The 19,987-nt window shown below is 38.5% G+C and overlaps 1 protein-coding gene across 1 annotated transcript in view; it reads right to left on the reverse strand.

Moving 5' to 3' along the window:
- LOC140236453 (uncharacterized) overlaps positions 1–16,657 on the reverse strand; it is a 111,605-nt gene extending 94,948 nt beyond the window's left edge. The window contains exons 1-8 of the mRNA XM_072316379.1: positions 16,088–16,657; positions 15,461–15,540; positions 10,910–11,055; positions 10,164–10,335; positions 9,203–9,421; positions 8,034–8,421; positions 7,845–7,982; positions 4,672–4,792 (exon numbers count right to left, since the gene is read on the reverse strand). Of these exons, the coding sequence (XP_072172480.1) occupies positions 4,672–4,792; positions 7,845–7,982; positions 8,034–8,421; positions 9,203–9,421; positions 10,164–10,335; positions 10,910–11,055; positions 15,461–15,540; positions 16,088–16,625 (1,802 nt within the window). The 5' untranslated portion in view covers positions 16,626–16,657. The remainder of the gene's footprint in view (positions 1–4,671; positions 4,793–7,844; positions 7,983–8,033; positions 8,422–9,202; positions 9,422–10,163; positions 10,336–10,909; positions 11,056–15,460; positions 15,541–16,087) is intronic.
- Positions 16,658–19,987: the final 3,330 nt, after the last annotated feature.

Consider the following 19,987-nt stretch of genomic DNA (forward strand, 5'->3'; position numbering starts at 1 on the left):
TTGTGTGCCACATTTGTTTCCCATCCATACACATGTATGTGAGATTTGTAAACATTTGACTCATCATCACAGAAAGGGTTAATACGAGGAGAACCATTAAAGGCGCATAGTCCCGGAAGTGTAGAGGGCGCTGTTGATGATACCGCCGATCACCGTTGGCATTGATACGAAGATTGCCGAAGTTGAACTTTCATCAAGAGTAAAGCGCGTAGGTGTTGCTAAGTAACGTTGCCTTCGTTGTCTTCTCTGCACATCACGCAGTCTGTAGTAATGCCAGGGTGCGTGCATATGTGCTTCTTATTATGACATCACAAAAGAAGTTTGCTAAAGCTGTCATCCCCCTCAACTGAAGCATGAGCCGAACTGTGATCGGACCACTGACTACAGTGGATCGGACTTCTTCGGACTCGAGGAAGTGGGCCACAGCGTAAGCGCCAAAGAGGAGTCGATAGCATAGGTCTCTATAGGAAACTTGCGCCGTGCGCCCGCGTAGGCATTTGACTAAAACACCGGGACCATGCACCTTTAAAATTCTGGCCTAGTTGGGAATGATTATTGCCAATAACAACTGAGACAATGGCAACAGAACAAGTAATATGCTCACAGCTGAATGACAGTTGCCTTGTGTTATTAAATCAAATCTCTGTGTATGCATAATCATAAATGAGGGCATAAATGAGGCCTCCTCATCATGCTGCAGCTTTAATACACAGAATGATATTGCGAGGCTTAGAAATAGCTTCCTGTAATATTTTGTGTATTGGTTTCATGTAATCAAAAACTACCAAATGCTCTAATAACTGTTAGCTAACAGTTTTTGTTCTTGTTTTTTACCATTCTCGGTTGCAATACTTTGCTTATGTGAGATGCTACTCAAAAAAAAGAAAAAAAAAAGAGCATTCTGTAAATCTTAAAGGGATGGTGTAGTATTGGTGGAGATGAGGATTGGAGTTTTATCTTTTTGCGAGATTCCATGAAACCACTTATGAAAGAGTACAGGCATACCATTCTAAGAGGAATTCAAAGTTCATTTGATGAAAATTGGTTTTGGAATGGCTGAGACATCCAAAAACAAAGTAAAACAAAGCGATCATAATAAAAGGTGGGTCCCACCTTTTACTAGGATCGGTCCGTTTGGGATATCTCAGCCATTTCAAAACCAATTTTTATCAAATAAACATTGAATTCCTCTTGGAATTACAAGCTCTTTCACATTTCATAAGAAGTTTCTCATAATCTCACCAAAAAGTGTTAGAAAGCTGAAGTTAGGTCTCAACCAAAACTATACAATCCCTTTAACTCCCCTTCCCTCTGTCATATCATTCTATCTATTCCCCCTCTCTTTCTCTTCCTCTTTCTCTCCATTCATTTCAGTATGCCACACAGTCTAGCCTCATCATCTCTGACACCATTCATTTCAATCATTGTCCAAACCTCCATCATGGCATGATAAATCAAAAGTGGTCTAATGTGCCCGACGTATGGTCTCATGGGATCGTTCATCTTCAGGAACACTGCCCGCATTGCCAGTGCACTATCATTTTTTTTTTGAAATACTTTTCATGATGCTATTTAAGTTAACTCTATATCAATCATTTTTCATCCATCTATCATTGTGAGTAAATTAGAAACACAATACCACCGCGAAGAGCAAGGAGAAAAAGTTTATTGCGACCATACTCTGAAAGATGCGGCTGCCTCTGGATTTTGCCACCCGGGAGTGGCGACTCTTCTTTGAGCTGCACAAATAAACTTGTTTAGGAGAGATATAAAAGTATGAGAAAGGAACAGACAAGAAGAGATAGAGATGGAGGGGGGGGGGGGGGGGGGGAGTCAGAGGTAGAAATCCAGCCAGCGCTCACTGCTCGCCATCAATGTACTAGTTTCGGTTTCAACCTGAGGCAATATGACTTGAGACTGACGATGATCATGAAATCAAGATATACACGAGGCAGCGAGGAAAGAGTAGAAGCCAAAGAAATGGATCGATATCAGAAACAGTATTCCGTCTGTCACATTTAATATAAACTTTTTTTTCCTGACACGGGGCACGAAGAATGCCGTTTGAGGACATTGCCTTTGGATTGGCTGGAAACAAAAGCTTGTTTCTGAAACACTAGCTGTTTATCAAATCTGTAACCTGATTTTTCCCTGGACTGATGCGCGGAAATGCTGAAACATATTCAATAACAAATTTCACAAGATCGTTCGTTGCCAGACTGTATCTGGCTTGCAGCTGTTGTGGTTTTTTTGTTTTATTTCTCCCTTTTCTCAGTGTTATAACAAGAAAAGACCATGAAAGACAGAGTGGATATGACTACAGATGGCGCAATGCACGTATTATTGCTTTAAAAAAAAAAAAAATCTAGACAAGATTGTCATTGGATGAAATTTTACTTTGCCACAGGAGCATCAAATAGACATAAGAGTTGGAATTATGACAAAAAGTGCAGGTCTCCATCAAGATGGGATGAAATAGATTGTTTCTGTTTGCTAAATGACATGCTGGCCACTGATAGAAACAGATTTAAACAGGCATACTACTAGGTGCATGGCCACAGGGTCACAGATAGAAACAGATTTAAACAGGCATACTACTAGGTCCATGGTAATGGGTGAGCAGATGGGCTCTGAGGTGTAGTCACAAGATATTGATACCTCACTACACGCCCCTCCAGCTAGCTATCGGTGGGGATCAGACTTTTAGGGACAGACTTCTGGAATTTTGCGCAGGAAAAGTGTCTTCGGTAGAATTTTGTGTAATCCCACATGCCCCAGTTTCTCTGCATTAATGCCTGGCAAAGCCTGGCAGTGCCTTTGATTGTGATAGAATGCAAATCCGGTGCCTGCATCTGTCTCCCAGTACGTACGCATTGTATCCATAATTTATCATAACACTTCTCACTTCTATCAATTTGCCTCGGGCTGTTGGCATTTCATGAGGGTTTTCTTTTTTTTCTTTCTATTACAATATTTGTTTCACCGTTGTGAAAAGCATTGAGACAGGTGGAGTAATGAGTAGGTAAAATAACAAATCTGTTACAGAATTTCACTGACAAGTATCTGATCATACCTGTATGCATCTGTTTCAAGCAGTGTGCAGGGGTGTTTCACACGAAAAAAAAAAATATATGACAAAAGTCTTTTATCAGTAGTATGCATAACAACAAAATAAAAACAAGGCTTGAGTATACCCGTAGTAAATAGGGAAATATTGACAAATACAGACTAGTTAATTCTTTTTTTTCCCCTTTTTTTCTTTTTTTTTTTTGTGAAAACAATACTAGTGTAGCACTGAAGACAGAGGGATTCAGAGACCATTACACTAAGGCCCTCTGGGAAACTCTGGGCAAAATATGGAAACTGTCATCTGTTTAAAGAAAAAAAGAAGAAAAACATTTTTGAGAAGTATGTTTTTGTAAGAATATGTGGTGTTCAAGTATATGAAAACCATCCATATTCTCTACTATGATAACAGTACCTGATAATATATTCTCCATGTAAAAGTACAAGAAACATGCCAAGTGCAAGCAAGGAAAAAAGGCTTTTCTCCACAGTATTCAAAACCTTTGGCAATGAAGGGCAGGTTTCTTAGCGGAATGATGTGTGATGGAAAGATGCTACTGGTTGTAAAGTACAGAACGTGTGATGCAAGACTAACTGCAAAAATGACAATTTGTAGTGTATACTACAGAGGATATTGAACCCCACTGATTTTGGTACAGCTGTGTAACACACTCAGTCGTGGAGAAAGGGACTGAAGGAGTAGAGTAACTCCATGGAAGCAAGTTTACAAGCAGCTGATACGTGCACTGACGGCTTTTAACAGTTTGTTTCCACAAATCATCCTTAGATGCATTTACACTTGCACTATTTCATCGCATTTGAAGAAGTGCGGTCACATGTACAACAGACGCACAGAGCTCTCTCCATCTTTTCAGAATTCAGCTGTGCGTGGGGGGACCCATAGTGCCCCTTCAAAGGAAATGACAAACAGACATTGTATCTGCACCCCTAAAAGTCTGGTGGGATTTTTGAACAGCTGGCATGCAGCTATGATTCCAAAAGGCAGGCACACAATCCAAGGTCCTCTGCTCTCGTTGGTTGCTCTTAACACATAAACAAGCATCACAACAAGATTCATGAAACAGCCCCCCCCCCAAAAAAAAAAAAAAAAAAATATATATATATATATATATATATATATATATATATATATATATACCCTACACATCTCCTCACATCCACTGGACAAAAAGGGATGAGAACATGATGGTTAGTACTGAAGGGTTTTCAAATGTTATCAAGTGACGAAATTATCAAAGGACATGTCCCAAAATGATACCACACCCAAAAGTTCAGCGCATTTGATTGGTCATACCAAGGAGCTTCAAGCTCCTTGATCATACTTAAAAATTGAGGTGAAATGTACATTGTGATATGAGCGTGCAAATCTGTCACTTGTTTACAATAAAATTTGCTCTGAATAGGTTGATCTGAGAGCGTCACCCTTAATCCTGGTCCTGATTCCTGGGATATGCCAGAACAAGTTGATCAGATGACTCTGGAAGGCCAATCAGTGAGAGATATATAAACCATCCTGTGTCCATATCAGGTAATACCCTGCAATGTGCATGTCATGCATCTCTATGAATTAAAGGACAGTTGTACCTTAAGCCAAATGAGTTGCCAATCTGTGGTGAAGAAGCTGTTCCTTTCTCTCCCCGTCTCTTGGCAATCGTCCGCTCATCTTCATCATGACTCGACAGAATCTCTTCCAACAGCCCTTTTCCTATAGAAAAACAAAACATATGCATTCATAAGAGCATGAATCACACAAATTTTTGATGATTTTGTTGTAAGTGATGTTATTGTAACTATAATCAATGCTTCTAAAATCTTCACGTCTCAGGATATACTGTAACTTTTCTCCATAAATGAAACATGTAAGCCAGACGTATAACGCATATTCAGTAGCTCAACAGAGCAATAATTTTCAATGGCAGACATTTCATTAAAAAAAAATCACATTGACAATGACACACTTAATGTTTTAATCATCTTGTCAACATGAACCCATGACATCCTGTTATACCTTTATATACGTGACGACATTGTAACACATGTTGCTGTTTACGAGTTAATCCATTTCGTGGCCTGTTGAGGTTTGTTTTACTTCACGTCCCTGTGTACTTGCAATCCCAGTCATGTCACGACACAAGTTTGTTTTGTAACCAGTACGGCCTTAGCCTTAACACAGAGTGATAGTTGCTTGTGTGTATTAATCAGTTCCCTCCACCCACTAGCTATTTTTTAATCATCTCTTTTTTTTTTTTCTTTTTTCAGCTTGATCTGCCTTTTTACATTTGATTTCTTCTATTTCACTTTATTTACTGTACCTATTGTCATTAGCAATGTATTGCACTGACACTCATGTATGACACTGATGGCACAAACTGTGCAAATGCCATGTTCACTGCAAGAGATCTTCAACAGAAAAAAGCACGCAATCCCACAGAGCATATTCACATCCAAAACCCCTACAGATGAAGAAGAATTCCAAGAAATGCAGGGGGAAAAAAAATCCTTGTAGGAATCAATAATCTGACCTTTCAGAGCTTATACAATATCTAGGTCTTCTCCCAAATCTGAAATGAAAAGGTAAACATGTCCAGATATGGACAGTAGAGGGAGTACATCTCATATGCAGTGTTGCCTTCATTTAAGCAAGGTGTAAAAAGTGTTATACAGGGCTGTACCTCATCTGTTGGCAACATCTCCCTGAAAACTGTGAAAAGAGCAACTGCTGTATGAAGTATTCATTATCAAATTTGGAAATTAGTAAAGACAGAGGGAGGCATACAATTCTTCCAGTACGAAAGAAAAAAAAAACAAAACAAGATGTTAGCTTTTATGATTCTTTACATGCATTGAGGCACAAGATTCATCACACACACACACACAATGCAAAGAATATTGGCACAAACAAATAAACCATGAATAACAAAATGCATCCTATTACGTAAATCATTCCCTTTTCTGTAATTGCTAGAAACGATTCCCTTTAAAACCGTTTGTTTACTCAGGCTTACACTCCAATAATAGAATGCACAAACATGACTCTCCACTCTTCCTAACAAGGTCTAATATTTACAAATTACATGTAAAACAGACTGCAACAATTAAATTTGTGAATCACAAAACCAAATAATGCCACTGGGAAACTTCTGCAGTAACTTTATCCATCCTAGACACAAAACAACTTGAATTGTTACTGTGGCAAGAAGTAAATGGCAGAACATCTGTAATCACCCATAGGTTGGTGATTACAAAAGGGCATAACATGTATGTGTTAAGGCATTGAGAATGTCAACCCTGGCTCTTAGCAACAACAGCATACCAGTAAACCTATTCTTACTATCAATAATGTGAAATGATTCTCCTTCAATTACTAATTAATATACTCAAGTTCTTGCTACTTGTTAATTTTTTTTTTTTCGAATTTACAAAGTAATTTGGCATACTTATGTTATGTCATGACAGAGTTCACAAAAGGCCACCAAATAATTTACACATGATTGACCAATGAACTTGTGTGATAACAACTGAAACCTCCAAAAAAAAAATGGTATATGAGATTAACAAACCAGAAGATGTTTAAATCCGGACTGTTGCAAATATCAATACTCATATCTTTAAAGATCCAGTTCTATACAAATATGTGTTTTCATGTAAATAGAAATATCTATGACAACTTTTAAACTAATACAGTTAGAAAGAAATGCCATGAGGAGCAGTACTTTGTTGGGGTCACAAAGTACAAATTGGCACATGACCGTTATCACTTGCAAAACTACTCATAGTATTATACATTCTGGATGTTCATATGAGAATCATGCAATGTACAGGATATAGGCACTGCATTATCACATCAGAATGTTTTCTTCAGATGCTCTATCCAGAAACTGAATCCAGAGGTAATTTATGCCAGATTGCAATATTTCTAGAGATGACTACATTGGTATTGACATTTGCAAAGAAAAGATAGACACTTCTATAGTTCACAAGAAAAATCTTAAAATCCATGGTAACATGCAAATTCCATAAAAATCTTGGAAAAGACTAAGCAATTCAAATAAATCATAGCACTGTTTACACACACACAAAAAAAAAAATGTATATAATCAAGATAAACATTTGAATGTAATGAAACTTAAAAATTAGTTACCCTATGAGAGTGCCTTAAAAAAGAAAAAAAAAAAGTTATTCCTCTTCATTTCCATAAAACAAAGGCAAGGCATGATGTTTTACACCTGTAGTATAATCAGGTCAAATGGCCATCTCTACCTGTAACTACTCCATAACTAAATGCTATGCAAGTACATTTGTATTTTTCAATACTGCAACAACAACAAAAAGGTAGAGTGACTTACCCAATAAAGATATTTGTCCACATTACCCCCCCCCCCCCAAAAAAAAAAAAGGTAAAAATGAAAAAAAAAAATTACTGTAAATAGATCTTGCAGTAATTATGGAAAAAGAAAAAAAAAATGTATACTTGCCTCAGTGGTTTGGTGTTCTCTGCGTTTTTGACACTTATGAATTACACATATAACAGAATACCTACATATGTAGGTCACTGTTGTCTTGCCTGGTCAGCTTCTTTATTATCTACTTGCCCTATTACATACATACCCAAGAGGCTGTAATTGCAATGCAGGGACATTAAACATTTGTGGAATCTTGCTGTTGTTGTTACTGCAAGCCCTTGATCTTGTGTCTACTTTAACAGATCATTTGTACAGGAGCAACAGCAGAGGTTGTAATTTCCTCATCAGACTCACCTAGGTGTGTTATCCTGGTCCTGGACCCCCTGGCATGTGGCACTGGGGCATGCCTACGAGGTGCAGGCGTGTCCAGAGGTGATGAACGGGTTCCCTGTGTCACGTTGCTTGCTGCCAAGACATCTTCCTGACTCAGAGCTTCTGCTTGCGGTGCATCATCTCCACCTCTTCTGTCAGGGCTCGTCACACCAGCCTCGCGCCCCTGACTGAGTCCGTGAAAGGTTACTGCCGGCGTGTACTGGACACGCTTGGCTGGCTTCGGTGGATCCACTGTGTTCAAGTTGTTCTGATTGAGTTCTGGTTGAAATGCTGCTGGAATAGTATGCATTTGTGAACCCCTGTTCACCAGTGCATTCACCTCACTTGGATTGGCCCCTTCACTGGGAGCAGTCACTGAAGGTTCTGATGCAACCCTAGCCTCTCTCCTTGCATGTTGTCTATCTCTGGAAGGACTCTGGGAGGATGGTTTAATAATGGCATTTGGGGACTGGGCACCAGCAAGAGGACCAGTAGCAGAACTTGGTCCAGTCACAGTGCTGGTGGCAATGTTACCTTTGGACAGTTCTGTCATTGCAGCCTGAGAGAGAAAAAGATGATACAAGGAAAATGACACACTATTCATTAATACTTTACCTTGGTCTTCCTACAATGTGAGCACATTAACCACACTGTTTACATAGACAGGCTGCACTGCCTGTCTAAAGCTTTGATAGTCAATGAAAATAGAAAGACAACTTGCACTTACTCTTTCTGTTTCGCCTCAATTTGTTCAATTAATCTTGAGATGTGACCAAATTTTAAATGCAAGTGATTTAGCAAGATGACATTGTGTGTGCTCTCTCTCAAGTATACTAACAGATCTACATAAATACAGTATTGGTTTCATTTTCAAAAGATGCAATACTATATTCACAGCAACATAATGTTGAGAAGTGGTTATAAGATTGTACACTGAGATGAAGGTACATGTTTAAGAGACTGTTTATTGATTTGATTTCATTTTCAATAGTCATTGATGATGACAATTAAACACACATCAAGAATGAGAATGAAAACGAGAACAATAACAGAAATACTCACACACAATGCCTAACATGACACCTACCAATAACATTCAGCAAACTGCGAGCAAGTAGACGAGTTACGAATGTACGAACATTTGATCCACAAGGCAGACACAAACTGCAGTAATAAAATGAAAGCAGGCTAGTTTGAATGATATAGATATTGGAGCACATTATGATATCATACAAATCATATTATTTTCATTTTCCCAATGCACAATCTCAAGCAACAGAATTGTAGCAAAAAAATAAAAAAAAATAAAAAATCAGGATAATCATTACCACGACCGTTACCTGCAGTTCTTGCTGCTTCGTCTGAAGCTGCTCCAGATGTTCAAGCTGCAGTCGGGTCAGCTCCTCCAGACGATACTGCGCTCCTGGGCCCTCAACCCCCCATCCCAGACCCTGCGGGTAGGCCCACGTGGGCTGGGGAGGCGGCCCATGGCCAGCATGCTCGAGGATGGACAGCTTTTCCATGATGTGGCTCATCTTGGACTCAAGGTCACTTTGGGTCTGTGAGAAGGTGAGATTAAGAAACACAGCTGCACATTGTTGGTTATATATCATTCACAAGGGATACACAAAAGACATAAAGTAAGAAGCACTAATGCATAGATACCATTTTGTTCATGGATACACTTTGGCACATGCTGATATGCAAACATTCCCTCCCTTATAGCAACCTAGCAGTCTAAGTAATATCAGGTTTCAGGTTTATTTGCCATTGAATGATAAGCTCCTACTTCAAATGCTGAAAGCATGTCAGATTCAATCCTAGGTTCAGTGAATATGACAAACCCTCATTAAAAAAATAGAATTGTAGCTTGTGATGAACAATATCCAGATGCCTATGTCCTCTTTTGAAGGCCCTTATCAGTTTCTACTATCTCCTCCATTTACTATGATCACTATGGCAATTGGCTTCAAAGTGGCAAATGGCAAGAGCTGAAATTACTTCAGATGGAAGCAGTACAAAAAAAAAAAGTCAGTGTTTAATTTTCTTTTTCGCTTCAATTAGTCACAACATTTTCTGATTGCCCCAAGGAAATAAGTTCTACTCTTTCAATATAATCAAAATTCCAACTGAAAAACTCCACACAGCCCTGTCTGCACCAAATCAGAACTCAGTGCAGAAGTTGGTGCATTAAAAAAAAACCAAAAAAAAGCTAACATTGTATAATCTGATGCAAAATTACGGCTTATGCAAGGAATGAAGTGAGAAATACATCAGCTGCAGAAGTGAAAAATGAGCGACCTTGAGCAGTGGGACTGTGGCAGCCACCGCTGCAGCTGCAGCTGCAGATGCTGTCACCATGCTGCCCGAGTCACTCTGAGGGTGTGTGCCGGCAGACTGAGATGGGGTCGGCTTGTTGCTCGCTATCAGCTTGGGCTGGACGACCCTCGTTGTTGGTCTTGTGTTGCCATGCCTGCCATGGGAAATAAGAAATGAAACAGGAAATTTATGAGGACAGTGGCTTTATTTGTAAAAGAGGATGTGAATAATCAATGTGTTTGACCAAACACAAGCATACCTATAATGCCTAGTCGTAGTTGGTTTTCTGCGTCCCCTGAACATGGTCAAAAATGAAAAAGTAAACTATGCAGCAGAATCTACCATTCCAATCTTTAATTTCATAATTGTTATACAGCCAGTCATCAATGCATGAAATAAGTACCTATGATGTATTAAACACACACTATGATTCTGTCTATAAAATGCTCTTACACTGCCCTCTGATTTGAGGAAAAGCTCTTTTGCTTGACATCATTACAAAGCAAATATCAGATCCTGTTTACAATGCGTACCAATTGACAGTTTCCATTTAAATATTTGCAGAATACCAGACTCCATATCACGCTGTTTGTATGGATTCAGGATTAAGATATTGAAATTTGGCAATGATACCAACAGTATGCTTATGACTGGTATTTATGATATGAATATATGCTCATATCATGTGATATTCCTCTAGCAAACTCTGAAAAACCGTAAGTAGAGACCTTTTTAAAAGCTGCTCGCTCATGACCTGCTGCCGTTTTCCTCTGCCACCATATTGAATGACCCTCACGTCAAGGGACTGACCCAACTGAGCACCCTGTGCTCCCATTGCAGTGGTCACTTCTCCCTGCCGTAGAATGCCTGATGCCTGGTAAGGACAGTGCAATGAATCTGTGTTATAATTTGGCAGTCTAACACAGTGATGCCATACGTGATGTAATGATGAAGGTGTTAAAGACATTAAAAGAAATGGTAGATTTTGACTGTAGGGTTTAGCCAGCATCATAGGTAATTTCAACACAAAATGGAAAAAGAAATGGACAACATCAAGGGTTACCTACTCTACTTTAATAATTTGTGCAAGTATTGCCACATCATGCTACTTAAATGACATGACTGCAAAAAACCCCAACAACAACAAAGGATATACCAATCCTTATTATCCCTTTAATTATCAATGACATGGTCAACATTTAACAACAGGCAGATCAATGTTCTGATTTTTTTTTTTAAAGAATCAGACATAAAGGTGACTGGAAAATGTCTGGTGTAATCAGAAAAAAGGAAAAAAGAAAAAGAAAAGAGGTATTCCAGGAAACCTAAACCCAAATATAACTGAGTGAGAGCGGCAAAATTGGTAGTGCACTTAAGGAAAGTTTGCGGAAAATCAAACAACCCATTCAAAAGTTATGAATTTGTAAAGTTTTGGTGCTGTCATTGATGGATAAGACTACTACAGTTCATAATGTCTTGCATGGACAACAATACAAAGAAAATGCAATAGACAAGAGACCCGGGGGTCACGCGCTCACCTGAGTATCGCAACTTCACCTTCCATGCATTCTTGCAGACTCTTACCTGAGAACATTGGAAACTTATGGTGAAGGTAGCTTTGAGAGTGGGGGCATGGTGTCCATTTACATATTCCATCACACTGGTAAAAATACCTACCAAGTACACTGTACTTTATAGAATGTTGGATTATGCAGCTTGGGCAAAAAAAAAAAAAAGACTTAAAGCCCTATTTTGATTAGAACTAGAGAAAAACATTATTGAATATTCATTGATTTAGGAGGTTTGGACCCCCTGGGGCCCCCAAGGAAAGCATGGTGCCCATTCAAATACTTTGAAATCTTATCCCCATGGGACTACCTGCCAAATTTGGTGAAAATCTGTGATAGGGTTTTCAAGAAAAAGATGAAAATTTACAATTTCGGTCCAAATTTAGGCCCCCTGGGGCCCCCCAGGTGGGGCATGGTGCCCATTTGATGGAATTGAGATTCTATCCCCCTAGGGATGCTACCTGCCAAGTTTGGTGAAAATTTGTGATAGGGTTTTTAAGAAAAAGATTAAAATTTACAATTTCGGTCCAAATCTAGGCCCCCTGGGGCCCCCCAGGCGGGGCATGGTGTCCATTTGATGGAATTGAGATTCTATTCCCCTAGGGATGCTACCTGACAAGTTTGGTGAAAATTTGTGATAGGGTTTTCAAGAAAAAGATGAACATTTACAATTTCGGTCGAAATTTAGGCCCCCTGGGGCCCCCCAGATAGGGCATGGTGCCATTTGTTGGGAATGAGATTCTTTTCCCCTAGGGATGCTACCTGCCAACTTTGGTGAAAATTCATAATGGCATTTTCAAGAAAAAGATGAAAATGTACAATTTGGGCCCCATTAGGACCCCTCCCCTGATTCTGCCATGAACAAACTTTAAACTACAGTCATCAATGTACTTATTCATAGTATTAACTTACCTCTATCACTTCTGGTTCTAGAGAAGAAGATTTTTTAAGATTCCTTCATTTTGGGGGGTTTGGGGCCCCTCTGGGGGCCCCCAGGTGGGGTATGGTGCCCACTTGAACAAATTGAGATCCTATCCCCCTAGGGATGCTACCTGCCAAGTTTGGTGAAAATTGGTCAGGGGGTTCTCAAGAAGAAGATGAAAACGTAAAAAGTTTACGCACGACGCACGACGCACGCCGGACGAAGAGCGATTGCAATAGCTCACTTGAGCCTTCGGCTCAGGTGAGCTAAAAATCTATTACAAATTGAATATTAACATTTGAATAAGTTGTTTTCATCACAAATATGAGACAACTTCCACAATTTGCAAATATAAATCATCATTAAATATACGGTACACAGTATATGTAAATTGTACACACCAAAAATCTCACAAAACTTTAATTCATCTGATACCATAACATATAAATTAGCTTTTAACATTAATGTTTTCTTCAGATTAATTTGTCTGTACAACCAGATGGAATAATAAAAGAATAGACACAAACCAAGGTATACAAATGTTAGGGACAGATACATATGATATATATCTATAGGATCCTACATATATATATATGATAGACAGGTAGATTGGCATATAGACATACAGTGAAACCCCGTTATAACGAGGTCCGTGGGACCGGCGATATTACCTCGTTATAACCGGTACCTCGTTATAACCGTACGCATCAAAAATAAAGAAAAACATAAGCACGACATCATATACCCATCAATGAAACTTAAGAACATCCTTTGCGTTGTTATTACACTATTATGGATCATTAGAGAATAAAGGGAAATTATTTGTGAATTAGAAGAAAACGTAGGGGTTGAAATGAGTTATTTTTTTATTGTAATTCTTGTTTGTTGAAGTTTTTCTATTAGCACCAGCGCAAATAGAGTAACATACAGGCGTTGTTTACCGTAACTTGCGGGTATTTTTACGCTGTTGGTGCACAGAGGGAATGCGATGATTTCATGAATCATTTCGGCTGTAATCTTGTACAATGTGTGATCGTTGCGCCCGAAGGGATTAAAAATGCGTTCTTTATTTTCTTCCGAAAATGTCTTCGCGTTTTGTTCATCCGTTCTTGAAAAATATGCGACAAGATTGAATGTGGAAGGTTGGGATCCTTTCATACGCAAATCTGTACCTGGCAGACCATTCTGAAAGCAAGAACAATCTTCATTATGAAATGCAGTGTTAAAATTGTGATAATTAACAAAACCTAGATTTATTCAAACTAATAAATGTATTTGATTCTTTTTCTGATTTAGGTTAACATGCGTCATTCGACTATTTTTACGATACTGACACCTGGCGAGATCGCGATGATTTCAGAGTAACATGCGTTGTTTACCGTTAACTTGCGAGGTATTTTACGCTGTTGGTGCCCAGCGGGAATTCAATAATTTCATGAATCATTTCGGCTGTAATTTTATACAATGTATTATCGTTGCGCCCGAAGGGATTAAAATGCGTTCTTTATTTTCTTCCGAAAATCTCTTCGCGTTTTGTACATCCGTTCTTGAAATGTTAAATGCGTTTGTTTCTTTTTCCGAACACCGATTAAGCAGGTTAACATGCGTTATTCATCTATCTTTACGCTACTGTCACCCGGCGAGATCGTGATGATTTCATTAATTATTTCGGCTTTAATCATACACACTCATATTTAAATTATAATTTGTTAAATGATAATGAACAAATCCAGATTAATAGATACGTTTGTTTCTTTTTCTGAAGACCGATGAAGTATAGGCTACATGCGTTATTCAAGTATTTTTACGCTACTGTCGCCCGGCGAGATCACGATGATTTCATGAATTATTTTGGCTTTTATCATACACACTCATATTTAAATCATCATTTGTTAAATTATAATGAACAAATACAGATCTACTCAAAGTAATAAATGCGTTTGTTTCTTTTTCTGAACACCGATTAATTACGTTAACATCATGCGTTATTCAACTATTTTCGCTACTGTCAGCCGGCGGGATCGCGATGATTTCATTAATTATTTCGGCTTTAATCATCCACACTCATATTTGCTAACTAGCAAAAGAACTGGAAGTCGGAACTACAAATGAAAAGGATATAATGCTGAGTTGCACACGCATTATTGTCCACTTTTGGCCACAAGTGTCGCTACATGGAAAGTTTTTGGATGCGTTATCTTTTTTTTTTCTCGATGCGCTGTGATCTGACCTGATATCACGCACGCGTATCTCGCGAAAAAGAAAAGCGAATGATTATGTTAATAATTTAGTAGGAACATCGGAAGGCATTCCTGTGTCTTATCGCAAGGTTTAAAAGAAAACATGGAGGGAACGGTTCTCTGCAAAACGGGAAAAAGACGTGGATTGCGTGAATTCAGTTTTCAATGTTTCGTTTGTCGCGTGTTTGAAAGCGGCAATTTAGTCAAGAAATGGAACCTCGTTATATCCGATCAAATTGCTTATGTTTTTCTTTGTCATGATGCACCGGAATTGTCCTCGTTATAACCGGAATCTCGTTATAACCGAACTCGTTATAACCGATTTGTTCTGCCATAGGTTTACACGCAAAGGAAAACGGGACCGACGCGATCACCTCGTTATAAGCGGTTCCTCGTTATAACCGAACTCGTTATAACGGGGTTTCACTGTACATGCAGTGCGAAGGTAGTGAAAGAGATACATTTACATGGATATCACGTTTGTGCATGCACATCATGTAAACTTACTACAAACAAAAATTGTTATCTTTAGAAGATATCACAACATACCTTGGCTGCGGTCTTGACTTTAGTGGAAGGATAGGTTTCCTTGTTTACTGGAAAAGGAACTTTTGAAGGAGGCGCAATATCTGCAATATAGAAATTCACAGAATAAAGGGTAATAGCATTATGACAGAACTAAAACATATAACTGAATTAAGTTTTCACATGATATTCCACATTAATTTTGCTAATTTCATCGGTTGCATATCCCATCCCCACAATCAAATATCACTCTCTAACCTGCTTCAGTTTTCCATGTGTAATGAAAGTGCAAAGGCTATGGAAAGTAAACGGCAAACTGTCTATAATGTAAAAGATATGTGTCTGCAACAGATGTAGCAGTCTACAAACATGGAAGGTCAATGATCACATTCAATCACCTACTCGCTGTGTCTCCACATGCAACTAAAAACAAAATCAGATCTCTTTTCAAGAATGTACTGAGAGGACAATTCTAAGCTACATACAACTGTATAACAATGTATACCCTGACTTGATTTGCAGAGTGGACAAGTGACATCCTTCTGGACATAACAAAGCTTGAGAACTTGCAACTTTGAAAGAAATACACAAACAGTCAACTAACCCTCCTCATGTCAAATTAAGTTCATGCAAGCTTACCTGTATTATTACCAGATGTCGAAGCTTCTCCAGAAACTTTGTTGAGATTCTTTAAGTGATTCTCAGCTGGAGTTGATTGGGAGAAACTCTGCATTCGGCTACTGCTAACTTTTGAACTCGTTTCTGGCGATCCCGGTATGCCAGAACGACGGTCTGAAGCTTGATAACCATTGCTATAGACATCAGCAGTGTCCTTCCCTCTCTCATAACCTTCAGGCAGGTTACTTGGCAGGGCAGGTGGCAGCTGAGGCTGATCCGCAGTGATGTCACCTTTCTCAAAGGGGGATCTTCTCTCTTTGAGGTACTTCGCCTTGATCCTCACTCGTACCGAGCCAGTGCTTGAATGGCTGGAGTCCGACGCATCCAGTGATGGCCTGGACTTGGTATGCGGCAAGACATTGATTCTGGACTTTTCAAGCACCTCACTTGAAACAGAACTTCCTGAACCTGAAGTGTCAATGCTCCCAGCACCCAAGCTATGGTTGAATGATGGTAGTTGCTCTGGCTTGGTCTGTGAAGTTGAATTCTCCGTAAGACCTGAAGCTGCCATGTCTCAGTCACCAGCAACATAACAAATGCTCACACTTTTGATCTAGAAGAGGAAAACATTATGAGTAAAATAATTTCTCATCAAATTATTATTATGTATAAATAGAATGTACAAAGTAGAAAGACATACAATACATACTGTATTTCATTTGTCTGTGTAATACATTAAGTGTGGAATCATGTTTCCCAGTTTACTCTGGAAGTTCACATCTTGATCAAAATTTGTATTCCTCATCTTACTCTACGTAGTCCAATCTGCCAAATGCAAATCATTTCTTAAAATGAATGGTATTATTGCTTTGGTCAGATATAAAGTTTAAACACAGATCGGTGCATGATTATTATTATTCATACAATGAAAAAAAAAATGTTCAAGATATGTTATAGGATTTGATCTGAATGTTCAACTACATTTTGAATTGATAGATTATAGTAGTCATGACCAGCGCGGCACTACGTGGCACTCACACGCATGTCCATTATTTTTCATGCAGGGCTTGCCAGAAAAATGGCTTGGGTGTTGCACAGCTAGCTAGCTATAACAAGGGTAATTTGATATCCTTGTTTTCTGAAATATAATTCTGTTCCACCACGGCAGCATTGGTTTTTCAGTAAAAGAGATAATGCGCCTGAACTTACCATCACTGGCAGTGGTTCTGTAAACAAGAAAAAGTTGTAAAATTACAGTAAGTTGGTATCATTGTTGCCATGCCAATTTATGCTACTTTTTTTCCCATCAATTTTGTGAAATTACTCAAAGTTGGCAGCAGAAAGCAGAGAGCAGTCTTGAAATCTTATTTTTTATGAAATTTAAGTTCTTTTTCAAGTTGTTTAAACCAATAATTTTCTACCACAGTCAGGCACACAATTCAAATTTTGCACACAAACGAGAGCTTGTCAGATGAAATTTTGGCAAATTTCCCTAAAGTGCTGGTCTGCTGTGGCAACATTTTGCTGGCACACTAAGTCAGAGCAGCTGTGCGCATGCTTGACTGCATACACATGCAAGCAGCGTCGAGCATGCCAAACCATGTCACTTGGTGAATGAGGAAAATCAAGACATATCAGGAGGTCAAAATGCTGTACTTTGCACAAATGATAGTGCAGATTAAAAAAAAAAAAAAAAGTTAGTAAATATATACATAAGGCAAGCAATTATGAGGGATAATTTTCGGACATTATCTTCCTGCAGAACTTCAGTTTTCTGGTGGTTTGGACTATCATTGTAGTCTTCAGTATAAGAAAATACTTATTAATTTTTCATGTCTTCAGATCTACTAAGTTATACTTAATTTTAGTTTGTCTACAAATTTGTATGTGAGTTTACTAGACTTTATATTTGATATTTACTTAATTTCAGTTCTTGATAATTCACATTAAACACAATACACAAAATTTATTGAATATTGTGAGTGAAATCATATATTCAGACAGAAGTGACAACAATGTTAAACATGAACATCTACAATATCTATGCCCCCCCCCCCCCTTTGATCCAATCTGAGTTTAGGGTTAGACGCTCTACCTCTAGTTCATTTAGGCAAGAGTTCCATATTTACATCATGCATACTGAAAATATTGTAAAAGAATCTGTGATTGGAGTAGATGGGCAATTCCGCAGTTAGGTGGACACGACATGGATAAAAGAAATGTGCCTCTTTGTCTTACTCTTTAATTTAGGTATCAACTAATGCCATGGATGTTCACCAATCAGTAAGGTCTTTCAAGTTCAGTAGATTTTTGATTTTCCTTACTTATTGGTTTTGCGAGATCTAAAACCATCATTAAAAATGTACATGTGGGACTGGGGACGCTGAAATTCACTTAAATGCAAATTACAGTGGGTTCCTTTGAAAATTTTTCCTCAAAGTTTTGCTAAAGGGTAAAAGATGAATACATTTAAATACTCCAGAAGTCATGTGACATTTTGTCAATTACAAAAGAGTGAAATGACCTGCGGAATTACTCCAGACAAATGTAACGTTACTAACTGTAACGTTACTAACCATGCTTTTGGGGGTCTAACTGATTATTGGTCGAACTGCTAAAATTATTTGCGTGAACATTTGTCATGATGCAATAATTGAAATTAATGCAACACTTTGTTTGAAGCAACTTGAATTTTTGCGCACTTTTTGTTACAAGACATTGATTTTTTTGTCATGTCCTTTTTTCGTAACGTTACTAACCAGCCCTTTTAGTTGCCATAACAATTCTAATATTTGTTGGATTGTATTCATTCTTTTCTATATCATAAACCTTGAAAGGGTGAACATGTTTTAAACATGATTTTGACTTGAAATGAATAAATGGTGATTTAGCAGTAAAAAATAAATATCTGAATTTGCTTAAATGTAACCTTACTAACCGCGGAATTGCCCAGATAGAGACTTGTTTGTTCTTGGTGAACTTAAGTGGGACTAAAAGTAACGAGACATGAAACTCGTCACACTGACGAGTTAGGTGATACGCCTGGGGTCATCAGATGTCGGTCATCTGTGATCGACAAAGAAAAGAATGTGATATAGGCACCTTGAAGTTGTATTGAGCGTGCATGCAAAACGGTTTCTCTAACCACTCGGCCACGGGACATCCCCGGAAACGGTAAGGCCGAAAAAAAAAATGTATAGATATTACAGGGGGAAAAAGTCAATGCCCACTCAACAATCGTGGCCGCGTGAACATGTATTGCATTGCTAGAAGGAAATGCGGCCTTGTAACGACTGAGGGGTCGCTGTGCCATTTCTGGCAATTTCGGAAAAATACGTCCCGCAGACATAAAACCTATAATCGGCTGATTTTGATACCTTGCCTTTAATCACAATTTTCAGTGTGATGACGTCATCAAAGTACAAAACAATGACATGGACTTGAAAGACAATTGCTCAAAGTACAACACCTCCGTTGTCGTCATTACATACTATTTGACAGAGTCAGGATGCAACATTCTGCAGCAGTCGAAGCAATGTGGTCTCCAACCCAAAACAGAGGGATATTGTGTGTGTGTGTGTGTGTCTGTGTGTGTGTATAGGTGCGTTTATATACGAATGTGATTTCTACATGGACGATATATGTAATACAAAATTGAAGAAAAAAAAAGTAAAAAAGCTAGGTATTTTGTTTCGTGATCTTGTGGGGTTCGAACCCGCACGTGTGCAACCTCACGTCTCTGAGACGTCGCCTTTAACCACTCGGCCATACGTCTCGACGAGAAAAAAAAAAGAGGAACGTAAACTTATGTATGTGAAAGATGAATCAGGAATCGTTTTGTCCACATTCCATTCTCATTTTCAGTTTTAAACTGCAAAATTGTCAAACTAATAAGGAGATTTCAAAGAATAACATGCATGATTACTGCAGCTT

The sequence above is a fragment of the Diadema setosum genome, chromosome 1, assembly GCF_964275005.1.
Source record: "Diadema setosum chromosome 1, eeDiaSeto1, whole genome shotgun sequence".
Lineage (NCBI taxonomy): Eukaryota > Metazoa > Echinodermata > Echinoidea > Diadematoida > Diadematidae > Diadema > Diadema setosum.